The 27755-nt window shown below is 37.4% G+C and overlaps 1 protein-coding gene across 4 annotated transcripts in view; it reads left to right on the forward strand.

The window, feature by feature from the left end:
- The window catches only part of PH4alphaEFB (prolyl 4-hydroxylase subunit alpha-1), a 361076-nt gene that overhangs the window by 265119 nt on the left and 68202 nt on the right, over nt 1-27755 (forward strand). For all 4 annotated transcript variants that reach the window (XM_067137832.2, XM_068225503.1, XM_068225504.1 and 1 more), the window contains exon 5: nt 19278-19442. In XM_067137832.2, the coding sequence (XP_066993933.1) occupies nt 19278-19442 (165 nt within the window). The remainder of the gene's footprint in view (nt 1-19277; nt 19443-27755) is intronic.

Raw genomic sequence — 27755 nt, forward strand, 5'->3', positions numbered from 1 at the left:
TTACAATGAATACAATATACGACCATTTCTGTGGAATCTGAACTCTCATTATCCTTAGATCCGTTGTATCTCAACGAATAACTGTGCAGTCTATTTATTTCGTACATGCTGTCACGGGTTCGAATTCTACCCGCTGCGTAACTCAGTATTTCTCTGTGACACTGCCCGTACATTTTACACTCATATCAATATCCTAAGTGTCTCTCGTACGGAATTTATTTTCCTCTCTATCTCAATATTCCTCGATTCATTTATTTATTCCTCACAGAATTATCAACTGACTTATTTATTCATTTCGGACATCGTACGACCTTTTATTATCTGACTGCAAATTCTTTCACATATTCTATTTCATTTTGATCTACGCTTTAGTTCATTCTCCACAAATAATCGTAACATCTTGAAATTATATTTACCAAAATTTGACAATCATGGTCTCGTAATATTAGCACTACATGTTCCGGCTAATGAATCGCAACTTCAAAACGCGACATTTATACGTAAGAAAATATTGGACCGTAATTTAAACCACACGTTCATTAACATGTACGGATTATTAACACCGATCTACATTTCAATATTATTAATCGATCAAATTAAGTTATCACGCACTTTAATTCCAAATTAAAACGACCTCCCGTCATTAAATGATTCCCAATAAACTCAACACTTGATCACATAAATTATTATTATCTCCAAATCATATTTAAGAAAGAAATATCTTCTTAAAAAAAATAGTTATATTATTTATTTATTATTATTATTATTTATAAAAAAAAAATAATTTCGCCTGTACTACGGTAGTCCACTCTTATTATGTTTAACGCATAACCCCTTTTACAAATTCAATTTATTCTGGCACTAATCACTCCAGATATGATTTACTTGGAAATTATTATATTAATCGCATCTCACAAATTTAACAACTTCACTTTGAAAATATGACCATATTAATTTCAACAAAACACACTTGGTATGGCGAAGCTGGATTTTCCTTCCATGTCATTAAATGGCTCGTTAAAATGACAAAACATAAAAGCACATATCGGGTCTTATTTAACTAGCATAATCAAAATCAAATGTAAAGAAAATTATCGACTACAAAGAAAATATGAATGCATGCATGACTTAACGTGCTACACTATATATACAAATTTACATCTCCAACAAACTGAATACATAAAAGACCCGATTATTTACATTATTATGATTTACTACTGTCCGTGCTACAAATTTAGGATGGGGTCGTTAAGCGACCCATCTTGTTACAGAAGGTAACCAAGTATAATCAAATTATTCCCATTTTTCCCATCACGATAACATTTCCCAAATATATTTTACAGTTTAGTACTCATCTTAGTTATCGGTATTCCATTGCAGCTTTGCAGACGAGAGGCTCCATCCAGCCCCTCTCTGCGTTTTACTCCTCCATCCTTGATGGCGTAGTTTCACAAAAGATTTCCTGGCACATTATTAGTTTACACTCATATCTTGATTACCACAAACCTTCACCATTTACTACGTTAACACTGTATACTTTAATTTGGATACAACAAATTTCTATCCTAGACCCAAGAATTTAATATATTTACACTATTTAATCTTCGTCCACCTACCGCACCATGGACCTGGACACGTACGACGAGGTGTCAACTATTTCGCCCGTCGCGATACGCCCGATTTATACGGCATTCTTGACGTGTTCATTACATCGGTTCGGTATAGCTAAGTACAGGCTACTACTTCCTTAAAGTACTGTTCGTCACACAGTCTATTATGTACGTACTTATGGTGATATATTTTATACTACTCTCTTGCAGGGTAATTACTTTACGTCACTGATTATTCATAAATAACAAACACTATCCTACGTTAACTATTTCCAGATTTAACATGTTGCTTGAGCGCGATCACACTTTACAAACACTGGCGGATGCTCGCGCCATTAAATGACTGTACGTCCGTAGAATTCTAAGTTACCGGCGACCAACAGTTCAACTCCCGATATTCAATTCACGTGTGCTGGCGACCGTCAATTCAGCTCCAACGATTCAAGACAAGTGGCTGGCGACCGTCAATTCAGCTCCGTATATATGGATGAAGCCTTTTTCCCGCGGATTTGTTGACGTCATGCCCCTTAGGGAGGGGGTGGATTTTTAATATCGGTACTTGCACTCCGAATTGGAAGTTAAAATTTACATCAAATTAATCCACTCCGCTAGCATATCTGCTGGATAAAATATGAACTCCAGGTGATCACAGATTTAGGAGATATGGATGGATTTAGCTCCTCACATTTCGCGCCTTCGTAAGCGTCCCTGACAACGTGGTCTCCTTTCAGCCAATGAGATTCAAGCTGTCCGGTTTCCAAGAAATCCAGCCTTCAATTTATTTAATTTGCCAATAAGTATTGATTATTTTTCCATGCATGACCTCTAATAAATTCATTACATTCATCCGCGTACTCATACTAATTTATTACTGATTACTTTTGTAGTTACGAAAATATCTCATCCCTCATTCCTTAAGATGGTATCACTGAGTCTCCCATCAAATTTTTACTATTGGCCGGCAAGCGGTCACGTGATTTAAATCTCCACCTGCTCGAACTTAGGCTAGCGAACGTACACTCAGCCGCTGTAATTTTCCATGAGGTCATGGAATTTCCGTCCTACCAAAAATATCCCAAGGTCTTACTCATGTGGTGAGTTTTCTTTGTATGATTCTCCCCCTCCCTCTTTCTGACCAAGACTTATTTGTGGACTCTGTATTTCCTTGTACGCCAACTAATGATATTCCCTGCTGTGAAGTAGCTAAAAGTTGTCGTGTTGAGCTAATCCGTCAGGCTCCAGTCTGTCGTCCTTCCTTCGCTCTGATTTCGACATTACCTAAACGAAATATTTTCAAATACACTCCTCTGTATTTCAATAAATGTCTCATATTATTTTACCGATCAAATCATGATTGATTATGGGCCTAAGTCACTCGGGTTCAATACTTCAGCATAATGGGTTCCTTTAAATTTATTTTTCTTTATGTCACTATCAGAAGTGATCCTTCATGCCAACTCTTTGCTCCTGCATGAACATTTGTTTACAGATTGAACAGTACAGCTGTTGTCTTTTCCTGCAGACCATACTCTGGGATTATGCGTGCATTGCTTTCAGCCAAGAAGGAAGAATTTGCTACAGGAATTGCTTTGAACAGTGAACATTAAAGGAGAATACACTGCAATACCATAACACTGGGTACTGAGATTCCAGATTCTGTGTTTGCTATGCTGCTCGGAAGGAAAGAGGGATGTACAGATTTAAACAAAACAGAGGAATATACTAGCCCATATCCCTTTTGACAATCATTGCAGAGTGGGAGGAAGTACCAAGGAAACATAGGATGTAATTGCTCCATACTGACATATGCAGCAGAGACCTAGATGCTGGCTGAAAGATCATCATTGCTGTAACCATGTCTGACAGTTCACTGCCATCTTCTTCATATCTCCATATGAATCACAATCTATCTCATCGACAGTGTTCTTAATATATGATTTTCTTGGTCATCCCTGTGTTTTCTTCACCAGAACTTTGCTTTAATTTTAGGAGAGACCAAGCTCGATAGCTGCAGTCGCTTAAGTGCGGCCAGTATCCAGTATTTGGGAGATAGTAGATTCGAATCCCACTGTCAGCAGCCCTGAAGATGGTTTTCCGTGGTTTCCCATTTTCACACCAGGCAAATGCTGGGGCTGTACCTTAATTAAGGTCACGGCCACTTCCTTCCCACTCTGAGCCCTTCCCTGTCCCATTGTCGCCATAAGACCTATTTGTCTCGATGCGACATAAAGCAACTAGCAAAAAAAAAACTTTAGAAGTGAGTCATGCCTGAGTATGTGATCAATCAATCAATCAATCAATCAATCAATCAATCAATCAATCAATCAATCAATCAATCAATCAATCAATCAACCGACTGACCGACCGATCGATCGATCAATCGGTCGGTTCAATTCAATTCAATTCAATTCAATTCAATTCAATTCAATTCAATTCAATTCAATTCATTTCAATTCAGTTCAGTTCAATTCAGTTCAATCAGTTCTATCCGACCTCCCTTGGTCAGCTCTTGTTTTCTGACCACAACGTTATTAGAGCATTCGAAGCCTAGGAAGTCTTCCATTTTCACACCCTTCGTGCCTTTGCCTTTCTTTAGCCGATGCCTTCATTTTTTGAAGTGTCAGATCCCTTCCATTTCTCTCTCTCTGATTAGTGTTATATAGAGGATGGTTGCCCAGTTGTAATTCCTCTCAAAACAATAATCACCACGACCACCACACCCTATTAGTTGTTTTCCTAGCTTCTTATTAAATGTTTTCAAAGAATTTGGAAATTTATCGAACATTGCCCTCGATAATGTATTCCACTCCCTTACTCCTCATCCTATAAATGAATATTTTGCCTTTTGAAATTCAGTTTCATCTTCGTATTATGATGTTTTCTACTTTTAAAAGCTCTGCTCAAGCTTTTTTGTCTACTAATGTCATTCCATGCCATCTCGCCGCTGACATATCAAAACATACCACATAGTCGAGTATCTCACCTCCTTACTCCTAAGTCTTCCCAGCCCAGAGTTTGCAATATTTTTGTAACACTACTCCTTTGTTGGAAATCACCCAGAACAATTCATGCTGCTTTCCTTTCAATCTTTTCCAGTTCTCATACCAAATAGTCCTGGTGTGGGTTCCATACACTGGAATCATACTCCAATTAGGGTCTTACCAGAGACTTACGTGCCTTCACCTTTAAAACCTTACTACAACCCCTAAATATTCTCATAACCATGTGGAGAGTGTTCAGATCTTTCTGGGAGCTTTGGGTTCAAACCCCACTGTCGGCAGCCCTGAGGATGGTTTTCTGTGGTTTCCCATTTTCACCACAGACAAATGCTGGGACTGTACCTTAGTTAAGGCCATGGCTGCTTCCTTCCCACTCCTAGCCCTTTCCTATCCCATTGTCGCCATAAGACCCATCTATGTCGATGTGACATCAAGCAACTTGTAAAAAAAATTCTGGGAGATTGGGAAACGCACTGTAGCGTCCTTTGGCGGTCTGATCTGATGGTCAAGAAGGAAGTATCAGTACGTTCAAGTCGTCCCTTGCCCTTTTCCCTGCTGTAAATATCTTGTTGAACTCTCAGTATTTCAGTACGATTGTATGTCGAGCAGAGCAGTTAGTTTTGTATATTCAAAGTTCCGTAGTCAGTTTAAGCCAGAAACAGAGTGAAATGTGCATTCTGTCCTAAAAGAAATAAATGCAAATTTTCCTCAAGGCATGAAAAATGTGAGTTGACAATCTGCGGTGAACACACTATAACATTTTGTCATCCATGCCAACAAAAGAGACTGAGAGTGAGACTACACGGTGGTTCTGGCCTCTAAGTTTAACCTTGTTTCATAGCAAAACCAATGTACAGACAGGGTGAGGAACATGTGTTAGAGTAACAGTTCCTTCATATAAGCAAACTGTATGTTATTGAATTTTCTTACTGATGTAAGATGTAATCTTTTAGAGATAATTGGTGTGTTTCCTTATATGTAAGAAATAATTTTATTTTTTGATATTCTATAAAGTTAAAATTAAATTTGTAGTGCTCTACATTATCTCCAACCAGTTAAAATGATAAAAAAACATACTGAAGAACATATTACTGATGAGTGAGCGCTGTGCTCACATGTCGACTGATGGTGTGACACCATTATATGTCGACCAATCGCAAGTTCACTCGAAAGTGCGGCAGAACTGCTTGCATCGTTTCAGTACATGCATTGAGACTGGCGGTCATCATTTCGAACAATTACTGTGAGCTACATTGTTGTTATGCGGTGTATGTTGTGTATGTCCATTGTCGTCGTCGGCTGTAACTCGATACGAGTATATATAACTTCTTCCTGCATACATTGACCAGTTCAACTCAGTTTATGGATTTGTTTACAATGACTAAACAGAGCATAAAACATACGCCGACACAAATCACACTGAATGGATGGAGTAGGGTAGGGTTGTAATTGACGGAGTTTTCTTGCTTATCGCTTGGCCTCTTGATGTCTGCAGTGTTCTCTTTCAAGCAAGTTGACAGCAGTGGATGTAGTGTTCCACCACAGTGAGCGGTCCACAGCACATTCTTCTCATGTCTGTATATCTATAACACTTGTCTTCATGATGTGTTTCAGCTGGTCCTTAAAATGCTTAAGAGGGGTTCCATGAGGTCTACTGCCAGAGTAAAGTTCACCATAAAGAATTTGGCAGGGAAGCCTGGTATCACCCATGCGGTGAACATGGCCTAAACATCTCAGTTGATGAGCAATGATTGTTACCTCAATGCTATTTAGCTGCGCTTTGTCGAGAACTGCCATGTTGGTCACATAGTCCTCCCACTTAATATTCAAGATGAATCTCATTTTCTGTTGGTGGAAACGCTCAAGTTTTTTGATATCACGGCGATAGAGTGTCCAAGTTTCACAGCCATACAGCAGCGTGGAAATGACAACAGCTTTGTACACCATGAGTTTGGTATGCAGTTTTAGGTCGTTATTCATGAAGGCTCTGTGCATTAACCGTCCGAATGCTGCACAAGCAGCCCCAGTTCTTTTATCAACGTCTTGTTCACAGGTACACCGTTTAGACAAGGTGCTTCCAAGATATGAAAAGTGATCAACCTGTTCCATTGTTGTGTCTAAGATGGAAATACTAAACTGAGGAAGTGTTAATCCTGGGGCAGGATGTGCAAGTACCATGTATGTCCATAACACAATAAATATGCATTTCCGACCATTGGTTCCCTACCTCAGTATAATTGATGGTGGATCCACTATCACCTGTTTCAATTTGACCAGAAAGGTTTGAGACACTCTGTATAATAATATAACTGTGTACCAACTTGACTTGTATTGATTAGGAGGAACACTCACTAGTGTTATATTCGCCAATGATGAGGAAGGAAGGAAGGAAGGAAGGAAGGCAGGAAAGAAAGATGGAGCAGTCGTGCTCATATTCAAGTTTTTAAATGACAATGCATTTAAAAATTCAATTGTGACTGGTTCTTTTTAACATGTACAGAATGCACTCAATGGCTAATAACCCAATATTTTGTTAAAGCCTGCGGTAGTCACTTGTGCTGATGAACAGTGTTTTCACAATGGAAAGAAATAATTAAAAGTATTAAAGTTACACAGCAAGTTTTATGACAACAGCAGCAATAAAATTTAGGTACCTTTTTTACCGATAATTATGTCCGTCTTAAGTTACAGTACGCTGTATGCCATCTGTCTTTCATTACATAAGTTAAACAGCTAATGCTGTTATCGATCAATGACTCATTTGCAGTGAGACCATCCATACGTTGTTTGTAATAAAAATAGGAAGAAAAAGTGCATCTATTATATTGATAACTAGCAAGATACCCGTGCTTCCCTACGGTATTATACTGAAATTTATAACTGAATGCTTATTGTTTTATACATAATCCTCCGAAATTCACGATCTGACTCGTTTTCTGAGTGAATCCGCCAAAATTCGCGATCTGACTCGTTTTCTAATAGATTACGACAAGTTTCCTCCCATTTTTCAATCTTTGTTTCCAAGCAATCGATTTCATACTTCCCGGGCTAGGTCCAGGTATTCCACCCGGTCAGTTGGGTCCCTAAATCTTGCCATCTTTTCCTATAAGCATTTTTAATATGGATCAAATCCTTGAGGAGATCAGGCGTGGTGTAGTCTTGGGTGCCTTGGCGGTACTGAACCCGCGGCCGGACTGCATTCTTAGTCATTACCCGTCCAGGACCCGTTTCCAGCGCGGTCCGCACATTTGACGACGGTCCAGAACATTATTTCCCGTATCTTCCGAAAACTTCTTCATCCTCGCACTGTGAGTCTGTTGTCTTTCTTCACTCCATGCCTCCTGGAGTTTCAAGTTTCTTGTACATTGCCTGGCTGCAAAGCTGTGCAAGTTAATTTTGTGTCTAAATATAGCCCGTGTAGTTGTCAGTGGGTTAACGCCGACTTCTGCGAGATCTTTTTGGGTGTCAGCAAGCCACCGTACTTTATTTTGTCGGGTTCCGCTGATAAGGAGGAAGATTTTCTTCATCAGTCGCGAGTCGTCCATTCGTGCTAGATGTCCGTAGAATTGCATACATCTTTTCCGGGCGATTGAAGTGAATATTTCGGTCAGCGAGTAGAGTTCTTCCGAGCTTTTTCGCATCCATATTCCATCTTGGAACTTTGGTCCAAATATTTTCCTAAGTATTTGCCGTCCCATTTTCTCGATGTCATTGATATTGATGGTCAGTGTTGATGTTTCAATCGCGTAGAGTGCTTCAGGAAGAACTACTGTATGGTAGTGACGCAGCTTGGCTTGGATGGAAAGGGATTTCTTATTGTAGATATTCCAGGTGACTGTAGGCTTTACGTAATTTTTCGGCACGGGTTTTGTTTGCTATCCTGTCGTTACCAGTACTTCCAATAATTTCACCTAAGTACTTGAAATGTTTAACTCGTGTGATATTGCCATATTTGGTCCCAAGTAATTCCACACTGGTGTTCTTGGAGTCCATGTATTGTGTTTTCTCATATGAAATTTGGAGGCCAGTCTTAATAGCAATCTCATGCAGATTCTCAAGAGCGGTTCTGGCTTCCTCGGGAGTGCGGGTGATTATTGCTAGGTCGTCAGCAAAGGCAAGACACTTGATATTCATCACCCTGCCTCACGCCTGTTCTTATCTCAAATGATTCGGAGATTTCGCCCATGAATTTCACTTTAGAAGTTGTGTTAGTTAAAGTCTGTTGGATTAACTTCGTTGTTTTGTTGTCAACACCATATTCATGAAGTACATCTAATAGGGTGGCACGATCAATTGAGTCGTAAGATTTTTTAAAGTCAACAAAAGTGACCGCTGTTCAAATTGATTGGCGATCTTGGAGAATCATCTTGAGGTTCCAGATTTGTTCTGCACACGATCGGTGAGGTCTGAAGCCCGCCTGGTATTCTCCAATCTTCCATTCTATCTGTTGTTCTAATCTGGTACGGAGAGCACGAGAGAATACTTTGTAAGCAATTGAGAGGAGAGAGATACCTTGGTAATTGTTCGGATCTGTCTTGTCACCCTTTTTGTGTAGAGGATGAATCAAAGCAGCTGTCCACTCTGCAGGTATGATTTCGCTCTCCCATATATCCGCAATGATGGCTTGTAATCGGTCAATAATGACCTCACCTCCGATCCTGAGCATCTCGGCAGTTACACCATCTTCCCCTGGTGCTTTGTTGTTTTTCAGATTTAATACAATATTCTGTATCTCGTCATGTGTTGGTTGAAGTGAGTCATGGTACGGGGTGGATATGCTGAATTGCAGTTTTTTGGCAGGAGGTTCACAGTTATGTAACGCCTCAAAGTACTGCTTTAAGATGTCACAGTTGGCTTTTGTATTCGGCTCAAGTGTTCCATCGATGCAGCGAAAACAAATACTAGGGGGTTTGTAGTTAGTCAGTTCTTCTCTAAAAGTTCTATAGAAATTTCGAGTGTTGTTCCTTTTGAAATCGTAATCGATTTCCGACAATCTATTGAGGTGGTAGGTACGTTTAACTCGTCTAATAGTTTTGGCTGTTCGCTTCTGTATTTCTATGAAGTTACTCCAATTTTCTGGTGTTTGGTGACTATGCCAATTCTTCCAGGCTTGCATGCGGGATTCCAGAGCTCTATCGCAATCGGCAGTCCACCACCTGTGTTTATGTTTTCGTGGAGGTTGGCCAAGTTTCTTCGCTGAGTCTTGAATGGTTGCAAGAAGGGTGTCCCATGTTTCTGTGTTAGTCTGCATTGATTCCATGAATTCCTGTGCGTGATCTTTTAAGTATTCTGGATCAATGCGTGGTATTTTAGGTTTCTGATAACTTTTCCGGTTAGGTCTGAAGCGGACTTTGATTTGTGAAAGATGGTGGTCGGACTCTATGTAACCCTTGCGAACTCGCACATTCATGATTTCAGGAGAGTATTTTCTTGTGATGGCTACGTGATCAATCTGGTATTCACCTATGTAGTTGATTGGTGATTTCCAAGTGGTCATTTTCCACGGAGGTTTCTTAAAGTGTGTGGACATTATTTGGAGGTTAGCCATTCTACATATGTTGATTAGGCGATGTCCATTGGCATTAGTCTTCTTGTGTGCTGAAAAGCACTCAATGATGCTTCTGTATTCTCGTTCCCTGCCGATTTGTGCATTGAAGTCCCCAAGGAAAATTTTAACGTGATGCTGAGGTATCTTGGCGAGTGCTCGTTCGAGTTGCAACCAGAACTTCTCAATTTTGTTTTTGTCAGTTTCACTGTTCACCGGAGTGTGTGCATTAACCAGTGTGTAGGCTTTGTTAGCACATTTAACCGTGAGTAGAGAGAGACGTTCCGAAGGTGATGTAAAATTTATCACCGAGTTCGGTATGCTGTTATGTACTAGGAATGCAGTGCCCAGAATATGTAAATTACTATTTGTGAGTTTAGTTGCAGGCCTCCCCTTATATATTCGATATCCACCTGAATCAAAGTGATCGTAATCACGAAATCGCGTTTCTTGAACTGCAAGAATTAGAATTCTAAACTTGTCACAGGTATCAGTCACAATCTTGAGTTTGCCTGTTTTAGCCAGAGTCTGTACGTTGAGTGTGCCAATGAACTGCATTCTCTTGGGTTTCAGAAGTTTTGGGAAGCTCCGACTCTTCCCTGCATGATGTCCTGGCCCCCAGAATGTGTTTAAATTTTTATTTATATGCCAGGAGAATCTACTGTAACCTAAGAACGTTCTCCGAAGGAAAAGATGGCTCTTGAAAACAAACTCAGGAAAGATTAAACATGATCGGTTTATGATCAGAATAAGTACATCGAAAATATACAGCCTGTTTCCTGTCATTCGACAGGGTCAGGAATGCAATGAATAAAGACCCATCTAGCGGCGACAATAGGAATTGTGCCGGCTGCCGAGGCCTGTCGCACTCCTCTGGGGCAATGAACAATGAATGACAAATGAAATGAAATATTGGACAGTGTTGCTGGAATGAATGATGACAGGGAAAACCGGAGTATCCGGAGAAAAACCTGTCCCGCCGCCGTTTTGTGTAGCACGAATGTCACGTGGAGTGACCGGGATTTGAACCACGGAACCCAGCTGTGAGATGCCGGCGCGCTGCCGCCTGAGCAACGGAGGCTCCTTATACGTACATTATGAACAGTAAAATCAATTGGTCTCACCTCCTTTTACCCCCCCCCCCAAATTAAAAGAAGGCGTGTTTTTTTATGTTTAAAGAAGATTCCAAACACCAATGTTAACGTCTTATTACCTTCAGTTTTGAGATATAAGTGTCCCCATAAAAATAATTCACTTTTTTTTTTTACTTTCTTTCACACTCCTCTCCCCCCCCCCCGACCCCAAGTGAATTTTCCAGCAAAAAATACTTGTTTCTTTAATAGTAATGGATCTTCTAAATACCAATTATCACGACTCTAACTTCTTCAGTTTTTGATTTATGTGTCCTCATGAAAGGAATTCAACTCCTCTTCTCTCCCGCCTCCCAAGAATATTTACCCCCACCCCCCAAATACCAATTTTCACGTCTGTAACAACAAACAACTTTAGTTTTTAAGATGTGAGTATTCTCATGCAATTGTCAATTTTTCAACTCTCTCACTTCCCCCCCCCCTTCCCAACGTTCATTGGATTTTCCGAGAATACGTGTTTCTTTACTTTTAAAGCAGATTCTAAATATAAAATTTCACATCTGTTACATCTTCATTTTTGAGATATCAGTAGCCTAATTAAAAGAATTCAACACCATTTTCAGTCACTTTAAACCTCCCCTCCACCCAAGTGGTATGTCCGAAAACTAAAATACATGTTTCTTTATTTTTAATAGAGATAAAAAAATATCAATTTTCACTTCTGTAACATGTTAAGTTTTTTTTAGATATACTGTAGAAATTCTCATTTTAAAATTTCACTCCCTTTTTAGTTCCCCAAGTGGAGTTTCCAAAAACAAATCACCTATGTTTCTTTACATTTACAGGAGATTCCAAATACCACCTTTTACGTCTGTAACATTTTACGTTTCTTAGATATTCTGTAGATATAGTCTTTCAAAAAATTCACCCCAATTTGTCACTCCTGTTTAACCACCATTAACTGGATTTTCCAAAACAAAAACAAAAAAAAACATGTTTCTTCATTTTTAAAGGAGATCCCATATACAGATTTTCAGTTCTGTAGTATCTCCAGTTTCTGAGATACATGTATCCTCATTAAGGGCATTCAACCCATTATTCACACTATTACACCCCTCCTATTGGGATTTACAGAAAACAAAAAAATACGAGTTTTTTATTTTTAAAGGAGATTCTAAATATCAATTTTTATATGTGCAAACTTTTAAAGTTTTGAGATATAGATATGGATTTTCCAAAAGCAAAAAAAAAAAAAATTCTTTATTTTCACCCCTCCTATTGGGATTTTCCGAAAACAAAAAATACTTGTTTCTTTATTTTTAAAGGAGATTCTAAATACCAATTTTTACATCGGTAAACTTTTAAAGTTTTGAGATATAGATACACCCGTTTTAAAATTTCACCCTCTCCCCTTTTCACCCCCTTAAGGACAAAATATCAAAAAATCCTCTCTTAGTGAGCACCTATATTGCAATATGAATGTATCCGCAAAATTTCATTTATGTCAAGTAGTTTTGGCTCGGCAATGATGAATCAGTCAGTCAGTCAGTCAGTCAGGACAAGTTATTTTATATATATAGATTACTGTGTTATCAGGGATTAAAGAACAGAAGGGTTGACCAAGGGAAGTTGGATAGGAACAGATGTAGAACCACCAGAATGAAAGATGAGCAATGAGTGATCCCTTCCTTTATATTGTATGTTGTTATTGAATCACAGATTGATACCCATTCAGTTACTGGTGATCTGGCAACCTTGCTTGGAACTGCAAATGATAACACATTATGATGAAAACATGGGAGCATACTTAGCCACCTACCAGAGAAACTTGTAGTAAGTAGTCACCGATAAGGTTCTGTATGATCTGCACAACTGGCCTATTTGTGTGTATTAGATGTTGCGCATTGTAATCTCACATCAGTTTTCAGTACTTCTCCTCTCTTGGACTATTACCCTCTTTGGCATGACTTTGTCTTGCAGGATGTGAAAGGCAAGAAAGGCCCTTAGATCTGGCTGAATGATTTGTGTTGATATGCCATTACTCCATGCTGGTATCTTGCTATTGGATCGTGATGTGGTGAAGAATTATTTCAAGAATTTAAACTGTCCTTGTTTGACAAAGGTTTTAATAAGTAGTTTTTCACTCTTTGTAATATAGCTAGAAGGATGAGACAAGCCGTAAAAGTAATTACGCGAATTCTTGAATGAACATTCTGCAAGTAAACATGAAGGTGTTTTGCCATAATGGTACACGTCAAGGTGAATTCTTTGAAGTTAGGTAGTCATGAAATTGAAAATAAGAACATTAGTATCATCAGATGATTTTCTCCTCCATTAAGAAAGCCAGCTCCAAAAGTTGTATACATGTCTCAGAACTTCTGTAAATATGAGTGTGTCAGTACTAGATTAAAATTATTCAAATAGTTTCCAGTTCCAGATCATTCTGGAGCTTTCAGCTTATTCTAGTTGCTTCCTTATCACGAGCCTCAGCAGTTTACCAATGCTATTGTTTTCCTGGCTGCTGGCTCGCCCATCCTGTTGCTGCTCCTCCATATTATTTATTGTTCTTGTTGACATTATTATGTTACCCTGGCTCTGTCACACTTAGCCTTCATTGTTGCAATATATTAGGGAAAAATATCAGGTGAAATCTACTAAAGTTTATGGTTTATTAGTGGGTATGAAAGGAATTCTACCATCAAGAAGAGGCTTCATATTAGCTCCAACCTGGAATGAACCGGACAAGAGGAAATGATGGAGACAAGGGCAGTGAAGGATTGTTTCTCAGGGGGATGACTGATTCTCTCAGCAATTGTTGAAAGGAAGCACTCCTTTTATTGAAATTTCCTCCAGATATCAGCCATATCCACAGAAGCATCCTTATTATTAACCATATCTTTGTTCACAAATACAGATGAGGGGACACATTTTCCTTACATCCAGCATTAAAGATTCTTTCAGAATATTTTGATCCTCCACAAGGTCAATATATTGTGAGATATACAGTGCATGGTAATCACTGGGTAATATCATAGTCCAGCTGAAATTGGCATTGTTTTTATTTGCTTGTGGTGGTCTCCTCTCTTTTATCCTTCTCATCCAGTGGCAACTTTTGCTGAATTATGTTGGTGGTTCTGCGCTGTGACGCCAAGTCCACTGCACCAAGTGTAACAGACAAATCTAAATTGGTATTGCATACGGGAAGTGCCAACTGAGCTAGTGTGCATCCGTCCTCGAACCCAACAAAAACATCTAGTGTGCCCGCCTCTGTAAGTTCCCAAAAATTTACAGAAAAAATACTGGTAAACATACATCTCAATTTGTAAGACATCCTGATTTCAAGTGACTCTGATGATACAAACAGCTGACTTGTACAAAAAACAACAGTTAAAAAGTTAATAAAGTAATTCTTCCCCTTATAGAATCTTCTACATGCCTACAGTACATGAAGAATGCATCTGGTGCATGCTGATTAGTCTGGAATTAGTCTCAAGTGGTTCAGTCTTGAGGGCATCAATCGTGAGTGAAAGTAGGCAGTACAAGATGGTCATGAGTCCATGAGTTGTTGTTCATTGGGAGTGAGTCTGAGTGAGTCTACACTGTGAGAAACCATGTAGAGAATAGAAGTTTGATGCGCACGAGCGCACGTGTGTTTGTGTGTGTGTGATGAACTGTAGATAGTAGTTAAATAAATTAAACATAAATGTAGTAATGGCAGGGTATTCTAAGTACAGACATGTGCATTTGGTAATAAAAATATACCCTCTTTCAAAAAAAAGTAAATTTAAATTTATGTCATCAGTCGCCTAAACTCTCTTTAGCAACTGACAGATGACATTTCTCAAATGCAACGAGTGAATAACACACAAACAGCAATAAACAGAGATTCATTTGCGAGATGGAGAGTTGGAGATCTGCTTTCAACAGTTCTGAAGATTCTTTTCCATTTTCATAACAGGGAAATGCTGAGGCTGTACTTTAATAGCTGTTACCTTTGCAGTCCAAGCCATTTCCCATCCCAATAACCACAAAATCCTACGTGAGTTTGTGTAAAATTAAACAGTCAACAGACAGAATATTTCTATGTCTCCTTGAGCAAATTTGTCTAAAGATTGTGATAAGTGGTTGATTACTTTGAATTTACATGAATGCTGAATATGTCTTCAGTAATGCACATAATCATCATCATCATCATCATATAATAATAATAATAATAATAATAATAATAATAATAATAATAATAATAATAATAATAATAATAATAATAATAATAATAATAAATTTATTTATTATTTACAGAGTTTACGCCCACATTGGAGCACTTAAATCAGACTACAACAAATTTGTCTTCCTTTTCTTCTCCCAAAAAGTCTTGAGTCTGGTTCACCTGGCTGCCCTCTCCGCATCCGTTATAACATATTGTTTCCTCTGTACAGTGGTCAGAGGAAGCCTGATGCATTTATTCTTCAAAATACTTTTCTCGCCTCTGTTTTCTATGGTTTGCATGGTAATATTCAACTCCTCCAAATCACTTTGAACTTCTTTAAACCAATTGTTTTTTGATTTACTATTCCAAAAGTAATTAAATAATTGTTTTAAAACTCTGTTATCACTTAGTCGAAATATATGACAAAAAAAGGCAATTCTTCTTTTTTTCATCGTGTCTGTGATGGACTCACTTTCCCGATAGATAACATCATTCGGCAACAATCTCCACTGTCCATCCACCTGATGTTTCTTGTTTATGATCATCCTGAGTATCCTTCGATCAACTCGTTGTAAGCGTTCTGTTGTTGATCTAGTATTGAGTTTAAATAATGTTTCACAAGCATAAGTTGCTTCTGGTTTAATAACAGAGTTATAATGCCTAAATTTAGCATTAATCGAAAGACATTTCTTTTTGTATGTAGGCCAAGTTATCCGTTGTGCCTGCTTCAGTTTATATATTCTGCTCTCTATTGATGATTTTTCATTGCAATTCCAAGTGAGATTTTCACCCAAATATTTAAATGTACTTACAATTTCAATTCGTTTATTATTATTTAATAATAGCTCTGAATTTAAAGTTCTGAAAGTAGGCATTATTTTTGTTTTATCATACAAAATTTGTAATCCAACTTTTTTCGCTACATTTGCAAGTTCTTCCAATTGAACTTTAGACTTTTCAAAACCATTTGCCAGTATCGCAAGATCATCCGCGAATGCCAAGCAATTTAGTTTGATATTTTTTCCAATTTTGACTTTTGGAGGACATACCTTAGTCCACTCTCGCATGACCTTTTCCAATACACAATTGAACAATAATGGCGAAAGTCCATCTCCCTGGCAGAGGCCTGTTGTAATTGCAAATGATTTAGATAACTCATTTCTGAATCTAACTTTAGATTGAGTATTCTTAAGAGTCATACCAATCAGGCTAATAAGTTTGGAATGTAGACCAAATTCCTGAAGGACATTCAACAATGATTCACGATGTATACTATCATATGCCTTTTGAAAATCAACAAACGTAATAACTAAATTTTTGTTTCTAGATCTATGATGTTTCATAATCCATTTTAAACTGATGATTTGGTCAGGGCAGCTTCTTCCTGGACGAAATCCACCTTGGTATTCCCCTAGTTCACAGTCAAGATGACCCTGTATTCTGTTATAGATAATCTTAGATAAAATCTTATATGTAATATCCAATAATGATACTCCCCGATAATTATTTGGATCAGATCTATTGCCCTTTTTATGCAATGGTTGAATTATTGCCATATTCCACTCTTCAAGCATTGCAGCAGTATTCCAAATATCTATAAGATGTTTATGTAGATTCTGAACGGTTTGGTCATTAGCATTCTTCCATACCTCTGCGACGATTTGGTTCTCTCCCGGTGCTTTATAATTTTTAAGGGAATCAATTGCTGCTCATACTTCATTATAAACAGGCGGTGTAGCCTTTTCTAAAGGTATCCTATTTTTTGGATGTGTGTCATATTGCAGATATTCTGAAGGTTCCTCACTGTTAAGTAAGTTCTCAAAGTATCTAGCTAAAATTTCCGCATTATCTTGATTAGTATGTGCCTGTTTTCCATTAGCATCTCTCATTAGGAGTGTTGGGGGAGTATAATTTGTTTGGTATTGCCAAAATGTTTTATAGTAATCTCTTGTCTTATGTTGAGTAAATGCTTTGTCAATAGAGTGTAACATCTCCGTGTGATAATTTCTCTTAACCCTTCAGATGATTTTAGCCGTATGTCGTCTAGCAGTAACAAGTTCTTCGCGTGACTGTTCTGTTTTCCGTTGTTGATCAATCAACCATGCCTTATGTCGGTGTTGAATCGCTGCATCGCACTCCTCATTCCACCAAGCATGTTTTTTCCTTTTTTTTAACTGGAGCGTTTTCCTCAGCAATGGTTTTTAGCTTGTTAATTACCGTTCCCAAATCATCACTTAGATAGGTTTTAGATTGTTCATAATATAATCTATTATTAATGAGATAGCTAGAGTCATATGTTTTCTTCCTATTTCAATTGGAGAGAATGCGTTTCTTTTTTGGAGTTAATTTTATTTTAATTTTGGACAAATAATAATCTGAATCTATGTTCACTCCACGGAGGACCCTCACATTGTAAATTTCCTTATGATAGTTCTTATCCATAGCTACACGATCAATTTGGAACTCCCCTAATTTAACATTAGGGCACTTCCAAGTCATCAGTTTATGTGGTCGTCGTTTGAATCGTGTGGTTTCCAAAAGTAGCCCATGATCAATACAAAGATCGATCAATCTCTGAGCATTCCTGTTAGTTAGATGATGAGCTGGCCACTTACCTACAACATTACGAAACTTTTTCTCACGGCCTATTTTAGCATTGAAATCGCCAAGCATGATTTTAATATGGTTATCGGAAATGGATGATAATAGTTGGTCTAGTTCTTCCCAAAATTTGTCTGTGTCTTCCCTGTTGGTCCTGTTTATTTCATTCGTTGGAGCATGGACGTTTATCATTGTGTACGTTTTATTCTCTACTTTAATTGTCATCAATGCCGTTCGGGGGGAGGTGGAAGAAAAATCTTCAATTGAATTTAAGATACTAGTATGAACCAAAAAGCCGACTCCAAACTGAGGAACACTCTTTAGTACTCTTTCACCTGGGGGACCCTTGTATAGGCGATATCCCCCTTACTCGAGGGGGTCTTGATCCATATTACGCAATTCTTGAAGAGCAGTTATCAGTATCTTATGTTGATCTAAGACATCTGTGAGATGTTTTAATTTGCCCACTTTCATTAATGAATTTATGTTCACTGTAGCGTAATATGAGAACTGTCCTGATTTATTAAATGTAAGTTTCCTCTTGATCGGATGGGTCTGCATGTTGTTTAATGGGTTGCAGGCGCTCCGACTCGCCTTGGTCTTCCATATGATACCCCACTGTATCTGAATGGTGTCTTTGTTTGGATCTGATGATCGTGTGTATCCAAACCGGTGGATATTTCATTAGAAGACTAATCATAATAGGCTGATTGTCTGATCAATGATCAATACATTTCTGATCGAAGTCAGGGCTTACAATGCCAGATGTGATCTGGCAAGGTGATGAATGGTGAATGATGGGTGATGAAAGATGAATTGTGAAGAAGGCTGTTTGCCTTATTTCATCCTAGTTGTTCAGGACTGGGAGTAGGCATTTCCTCCATACCACGCGAACGTTATGGTTTTCCCGCCAATACTCAGGTAGCTGATTGCAGTGGTTTCCCACTGGGCGATGGGGTCGCCACATCCCTACGCCAAATAATAATAATCATAATAATAATAATAATAATAATAATAATAATAATAATAATAATAATTCGTATGTTTCTTTTCATTCCATTTAGCTAATACGTGTATACTTTTCCATTCGTATCTAAGTACAAACATGTGCATTTGGTAATCAAAACAAACCCTCTTTCAAAAAAAGTATAAAATTATGTCATTAGTCGCCTAAACTCTCATATATTATGTTCTGATACTTAAAAATAAAATATAATTTTTCAGCTAGTGACTGTTTTGAGCTGGGTCGACAGTCGTACAACAATGGAGACTTCTACCACACAGTTCTGTGGATGAAGGAAGCACTGTCACGCTATGAAGAGGAGTATAACAAAACCTCAACAAAGGCAGATATTCTTGAGTATTTAGCCTTCTCAACTTACATGCAAGGTATCAGTATTCATTAATTTGAATTATATGTACAATATATTAATGTTGGTAGCATAAGAGAATAGCTCAGCTTAGTACAATACATATCATTGAAACTTGGTCAAAATAACAGATTCTGTTAATAATTTAATGTTAAATGGAGTTTAAAAGTAAAGTAAGGTCATCCTTATACAGGTGATGAAAGCCTTTAGACTAGTGGAATATAAAGATTTCTATTATCTGTTACTTTATCAACAATGATTATGATGATAGTTTTCAGTTCTGGTGTTTTTATTTTTTAAATTTTTTAAAATTTTTAAAAAATGTTATTTGTTTGGGGCATCAACCCATGTGGATTGTTTGCCCCTACTGGCACCATATTGTATGAACCTTTGTGTTATTGGAATGGCGGTAGTGTGGAATGTTGTGTGTGAGGAAAGGAATATTAAGGACGTCACAAACACCCAGTCCCCAGGCCAGGGATATTAATTATTACAATTAAAAACTCGGCCAGGAATCAAACTTGGGGCCGCCGGGTGACATGCGGATGCGTTGCCCTGTACACTGCAGGGCCGGACTAGTTCTGGTGTTAATACATAATGATGATAAGAATAAACAATTAACGATACTAACTTTACTACAGTTTATTTCTTAAGAACATTACCTTTCAGTGGATTAGATTTGGTTGTCTTTAGCAACTGACAGATGACATTTCTCAAATGCAATGAGTGAATAACACACAAACTGCAATAATCAGATCCCTCACTAAGACAACAATGGTCATGAGTATGAAATTTGTATGGGAGTACTAACATCATGAGTGCTGCCAAAAGCTAAACTAAAATGACTTATCACGTATGTCATTATTCCTTTCGATGGAAGAAAAAAATATTGTTATTATTATTATTATTATTATTATTATTATTATTATTATTATTATTATTATTATTATTATTATGAAGTTATTCATGGAACAGAGAGAGGTGAAAGAAAGTGTGGGCTTGAATGGGTCTATCTACAATATCAAAGATTCTTTTAAAACTTTGAAATAAAGGTTACATTTCTTCACTTCGTGAAGGAAAACCAATGTATCAGGTACAATGACAATTTTGATACAAGAAATAGAAAACCCCAGAATAGGGAATTTAACAGTTTTAGGCTTCAAGCTCCAAATTTACAAGTTTACAATGACGGCAGTGTAGCGTTCAATTAGACACAAACTTCCAGAGCACTTTGCTCCAACCATAACAAATTTACGGCCTTCCAAAGGCACCACTAGTATCACACAAAAACCAGAAAGAGTTTACAAGCTCTCCGAATTCAAGAAAGGAGACTGACTCCCAATTTCTTACAGGCTACTCAAGGCAACATTACACCAAACCTTACAATCTCTGGGCTTTCTAGGCACAACCTACAATTTACAATACCTTTACACAGGGGTATCTAGTACCCACACTACTGGGCCTTTGTGAAAACGAAGAACAGGTTAATATTACTGGCCCAAACTCAAAATGGATGGAGGCGTACACTTGTGCTCCTTGAAAATTCAGTTTCAAAACCCTACTTGGGCTTGTGGCCCGATGATGCAGAGGCTAATCCCACACTACTGAGGTGACTAGAAGAACAAGTTACTTGGTAATTTACAGGAGAAAAATGGTTACAAAATCGTTGTCACCTCAAGTAAACTGAAGGGGAACTCGAGAGGGTAATGTACTCTCTATCCCCAATTTACAGTTTAATACTAAATTTCCTAAATTTTACTTTAACCGAAAGAAAGTTTACATTTTAGAAAACAGGTGGTTACATAGTTAGAAATTAGAACCTTCCCCTCGTGTAAGTCTGTGGAGGTAGCTACAGAGATATAAAACTGGTGGCCATTACGTGGGCTGATGTACTGCCTGATTTGTAGATAGACCCATTCAAGCCCACACTTTCTTTCACCTCTCTCTGTTCCATGAATAACTTCATAATAATAATAATAATAATAATAATAATAATAATAATAATAATAATAATAATAATAATAATAATAATAATTGAGGCGGTCCGTTCCAAAACTCGTCTTATCCATTTTAAAAAAAAATGAGTTAGAGGTAGCATTGCCTTCTTGGTGAGGTTTGTGATAGTTCTAACACAAAATTAAGCACCTAAACTCGCCTTTTCCCATAGAAATCTGTCACCAAACATAGGCTATTGTTCCATAACTCGCCTTATCCACGGCGCTTGTCGTTCCAAAACTCGCCATATACAATCAACCAATAGGAATGGATAATTTCAGCACGTGACTCACGCTATAATATACCCGCGTTTTATGCCAGTCTTTCCACTCTTTGAGTTGTTCTTGAACTGTGTTAGTCTTTCATGCAGTTTTGTGCTGTGAATAGAGTGTATTAAGATGACCAAAAATATTGCTCTTTTTGCGGAAGGTATATAAAACTTGCTAATACAGAACAGTTTCACATTCAGTTCTGCCAAAAGACATTCTTGAATGTATTGCATGTCAGCAAAGATTGGGTTCAGAGGATTGCCAGAAATCACTTCACGACAGGGAAACTTCCAACAGAAAAGAGGGGAGGAGCTAGGATCAAACCAGAGTACACTGAAAAGAGGTACTCCCTGAAACGCTTCATTGAAAGTGTGCAGTGTTGTGAAAGTCACTATTGCCGCGGAAAGTCACTGGTCAGACAGTATCTACCCGGAAATTTAAGCATCGCTAAGCTTTACAAAATGTATAACAAGAAATCACCTGAAGAAGTGAGGGTGAAGGGGTGGTTCTTCCATGAAATTTTTACACGTTGTTACAATTTAGGATTCGGAACACCAGTTACTGACGCTTGCTCAAAGTGCATAGAGCTCAAGGAGAAAATTAAATTTGAAAGTTCGAACGTATCACTGAAGAATGATTTAATCTTGGAACTTAGAGTACACAAACTAAGGGCTGCAGCTTTTTTCAAAAAGCTCCAAGAAGAAAGGGACAGCATGGCAATATTTTCATTGACTGCCAAAAGAATCTTGTGAACCCAAAAGTTCCAGATCAAATTGCCTATTACAGTCGCCAATTGTACACCTATAATTTTACCATTGTGAGGGGTACCTCACATGCCAAGTTGATAAAGGAGAATGTTTTTACATACACATGGAGGGATCATGAATTCAACAAGGGGTCTAATGAAACGTCATCTGCAGTTTACCATCGATCATCACAAACTGATTTGTCAAACTTCACTACTGTACGAATTCGTGCGGATGGCTGCGGGGGACAGAACCGCAAATCTACAATGATTGCAATGTGCACATATTTCTTGACACACACAGCTCCGCCTAATATAGAAAGTGTTGAATTGGTCTTTCCTATGACAGGCCACTCATTTCTGCCCGCTGACAGGGTATTTGCTCAAGTCGAGAGAGAGATACGGAAATGCCCTATAATCTGTAATCCAGCAGAATATGAAGACATCTTTAGCAAACATGCTGAAAGTCCTCAAGTTTGGCAGAGACTGCTCGGTGAACAATTGGAAAATGGTTTCTGAAAATATGATGAAAATGCCTGCATCTTGGCAATTTGAATTTTCTTCAGTGAAACGATTTGTTATTAGCAAAGACTCACTGGGAAATGTCACCCTTATGGGAAGAACCTCATTAAAACTCAGACATTGGTTTAGGAAAATCCGTAATGAAAAAGGGAAAACGCCTGCGAGATATGCTAATGCCACCTGAATTATTGCCAAGGGTAAACTTGAATCCCACCAAAGTAAAGGACGTAAAAAGTTCGCTTGAAAAGCATTTTGGAATGGATTGGGATAGGAATGAGTTGCTTTCTTTTTGTAAGAATCTGTTCACCTCAATATCTGTAGACGAAAACAATCTTGTTGAAGAAACAGAAGTTCTTTGTGATGGATCTCAAGAGGAGGGAACAGATTTGAGAGTTTGATTAACAACAAAGTGATGTTTTATTGTTCAAGTTACTTCTATTGTGAGTGCAGTGTGGCCTATAAAGGAAGAATTCTCTCCAAATACTATGGATAGGATGTAAATATGATAAATCACACTGCTGTGTTTAATTTATTTATGAATATCATTATACTGATAGCAAAAAGGTGCATGAGTGTACTGGTGAGTTTTATTACAACATTATATTCTCAATCCTTTCATTTTTCTTGTTTAAAAATAAGTTGTGTGAGGTAATATATTTTGAATTTTTTTGGGTGCTCCAAAACTCGTCTTATCCAAAATACAAATGTAATTTATGGACGTTCTATTAATTATATTTATAATTCTTCAGTAAGACGACCCTATGACATTGGACTTGAATGCCTCGTAATACATTTAAACAAGTGAGACTTATATTACAAAAATTACAGGGTTTTTCGCTTTTCCTGAAAAATCACTTATGATGGATAAGACGAGTTTTGGAACGGACCGCCTCAATTTTTTTCTTCCATCGAAAGGAATAATGACATACGTGATAAGTCATTTTAGTACACACGCACGCATGCGCGCGCGCGCGCGCGCGCGCGCACACACACACACACACACACACACACACACACACACACACACACACACACACACCTGACAATCAATAAGACAAGGTAGCTTGAAAAAGCCACAGCTTATAAACCCGAGGGAATGGTTCGAGAAGGCTCTGGACTAAATCCGGACATACCCTCTCATTTTTATTGGATAGTTTAAAGGTTACAAGAAGCCTATTATTGGCTGAAAAATAATTACAGAAAATTTCCCATTGGCCAGAGTCAAAGCTGGCAGGATGAGAAGGAAGTGTTGCAAACCTTGAAATATCAAAATAAATGAAAGTTAATTTAGTTGAGAAAACATAAGAACACAAAACTTTAAATCACTAGTTCTTCCACCGTGCACCAGAGTGCATGACCACAGTTTTTGTAAGGACATCTATGAAGAAAAGTTCAAACATCTTGCTGTACACCAAAACAAAAATTTATAAATCCAGTCAGTTTAGGAAACTTTAAAATAACATATTACTCTGTTATTTATTAGTGACATCTTCCGATTAATGTCCCAACTTCATGCACTAGCTGTTTCAAGAACTGTATGGGAGATAGCGATCCTTAAGGTGCTTCTTTTAAATGTGCGGAGTTAAGGTGTACCTCCTGGTACAGCACCCCCCCCCCCAAAGGTCCTTCCTAGGGTGCCACAGTCGAACTTGAGAGAAGAAAATTTGAAAGAAATGTAGGAAATATATATATGATGAAGGATGTAGGTAGTAGTGATGTAGGTAACTACTTTAAACCATTTTATGGTCATTGTTGATTTGTTTTTTAAGTTTTTTATTTTTGTTTATTGTAGCAATAATTTTGGTAATTATAGGATTTTATTTTATTATATATGATTTAGTGATTTTTATTGAGTGAGAAGTATTAAATTTGAATAGAAGTTCAATTGTTATAACCTTTTTGTTTGATTGGATATCACTTTTATTTATAGGGTTTGTATTATTTATTTCAGCTTTAGTAATTTTTTATAGAGATGAGTATATACATGGTGATTTGACTATCAATTGATTTATTGTTTTGGTATTAATATTTGTACTATCAATAATATTCTTGATTATTAGACCAAATTTAATTAGAATCTTATTAGGATGAGATGGGTTGGGGCTTGTTTCTTATTGTTTAGTTATTTACTACCAAAATGTTAAATCTTGTAAAGGAAGGAGACTGACTCCCAATTTCTTACAGGCTACTCAAGGCAACATTACACCAAACCTTACAATCTCTGGGCTTTCTAGGCACAACCTACAATTTACAGTACCTTTACACAGGGGTATCTAGTACCCACACTACTGGGCCTTCGTGAAAATGAAGAATAGGTTAATATTACTGGCCCAAACTCAAAATGGATGGAGGCGTACACTTGCGCTCCTTGAAAATTCAGTTTCAAAACCCTACTTGGGCTTGTGGCCCGATGATGCAGAGGCTAATCCCACACTACTAAGGTGACTAGAAGAACAAGTTACTTGGTAATTTACAGGAGAAAAACTGTTACAAAATTGTAGTCACCTCAAGATAAATTGGAGGGGAACTTGAGAGGGTAATGCACTCTCTATCCCCGATTTACAATTTAAGTCTTTTAGGAAATTTTACTTTAACCGAAAAAAGTTTACATTTTAGAAAACAGGTGGTTACATAGTTAGAAATTAGAACCTTCCCCTTGTGTAAGTCTGTGGAGGTAGCTACAGAGATATAAAACTGGTGGCCATTGTGTGGGCTGAGGTACTGCCTGCTGAAGAATGGGGCAGCCCGCCTCCTGTTTTAACACACACTCAGAAATCCGACGATCAATAAGACAAGGTAGCTTGAAGAAGCTGCAGCTTTTATGCCCCAGGGGATGGTTCAAGAAGGCTCTGGACTAAATCTGGATACACCCTCTCATTTTTATTGGATAGTTTAAAGGTTACAAGAAGCCTATTTTTGGCTGAAACATAATTACAGAAAATTTCCCACTGGCCAGGGTCACAGCTGGCGGGACGAGAAGGAAGTGTTGCGAACCTTGAAATATCAAAATAAATGAAAGTTAATTTAGTTGAGAAAACATAAGATTACAAAACTTCTTTTAATCTCTAGTTCTTCCACCATGTACCAGAGTGCATGACCACAGTTTTTGTAAGGACATCTATGGAGAAAAGTTCAAACTTCTTGCTGTACACCAAAACAAGAATAAATAAATCCAGTCAGTTTAGGAAACTTTAAAATAACACAATACTCTGTTATTTATGAGTGACATCTTCCGATAATGTCTTAACTTCATGCACCAGCTGTTTCAAGATTTGTATGGGAGATAGTGTTCCTTAAGGTGCTTCTTTTAAATGTGTGGAGTTGAGGTGTACCTCCCAGTACAGTTGTTGTTATTCCGGGAATTCTGAAGAATGCAGAGGTGTAAGAAGGTGCGGGCATGAATGTGTGGAGAGATAAAAGATCAAATCTTAATTTAAAACTCTAAAATTTTAAATTTTATTTCTTTCCTTGAGTTTTTGTTTATTTTCAAATTTTAAACTTTGTTAAACAATAGCAAATAATCAGGTACAATAAGAAGTGAGTTAAATAGCTCAAACGTTACACAATTACCAAGAACATTACTGCTCCAATCAATTACAAGTAAGAAGATGGGGCTCCAAAATTTACAACATTAGGAAGAGCATCTTTGCTCCGCACAATTACTCTCTAGGAGACTACTCTCCAAACTTATTACAATCAAGCCAAGCCTCTCTGAGGCACAATCTACATTTTAACATTAGATTGATACCAACAGTTTCCACTCTCTAACGCGCTTGATAGTCTAAGTTACATTTAAATAGGAAGTTAAACTTTAACAGGGCAACAAGTGCCCATTCTACTTGGCCTTAGAGGAAAAAGAAAAGATTAAAGTTATTGGCCAAAAATTAAAATGTTAGGAGGCAAACACTTGCATTCCTTTGAAAATTCTCAAAACCCTTTGTGGGCTTATGGCCTGAAGTTATAGAGGCTAAGAAAAAGTTTAAAATCAAAAAAGGAAAACTCTAAAGTTTATGAAATCCTAGTCACCTCAGTGCCGAGTTGAAGGGGAATAAAAGATGGTTCACACTCTTTATTTCCTAAGTTAGACTGTAACTGTTCGGATCCCATTACAAATATTCCTCTGTATTTATTATTATTATTATTATTATTATTATTATTATTATTATTATTATTATTATTATTATTATTATTATTATTATTATTATTATTATTATTATTCTATCATCTGATTTTGCAATTTATTAATTATTTATCACTCGTTCCATTTTAATTCATCTGTTATGTACCATATGTATATGTGTGTGTAAACATAAAGAGAATGTGTGTACTATGAGATTTGCCGCTTAATATAAGATATTAATTTATTATGTTAACCTACATTTAAGAATTTGCATTAGGTGGTGTAATACAGGTAATTTAGTCTTTACAAAGCAAAAAATTAAATGTATCCTCCTATTCTATACAAAACATAATTCCATCATTAGATGGAGCAATAAAATTCAAACGTTTCGACTCATTTGTGCCATCTTCAGTGAAATAGTGGGGGGGGGGGGTTAAAGTAATCTACATAATATAAGCTAAAAAGGTGCTTAAAAAATGAATGAACAAATGAAAAACAAACGAGACAGATGGAAATAAAAACAATAACAATATAGAATATGTACATCACTAGATGGAGCAATAAATAACTCTCTAAGACAAATTCAGTGAACAAAGGGTTAATATAAAACATAATTGAAAACAAAAACTGTGCTTTGTAAATTGAAAACTGTCAGTATGGAATGATTCTAATGTCCTGTAA

Source organism: Anabrus simplex, chromosome 1, assembly GCF_040414725.1.
Source record: "Anabrus simplex isolate iqAnaSimp1 chromosome 1, ASM4041472v1, whole genome shotgun sequence".
In the NCBI taxonomy this organism is placed as follows: Eukaryota; Metazoa; Arthropoda; class Insecta; order Orthoptera; family Tettigoniidae; genus Anabrus; species Anabrus simplex.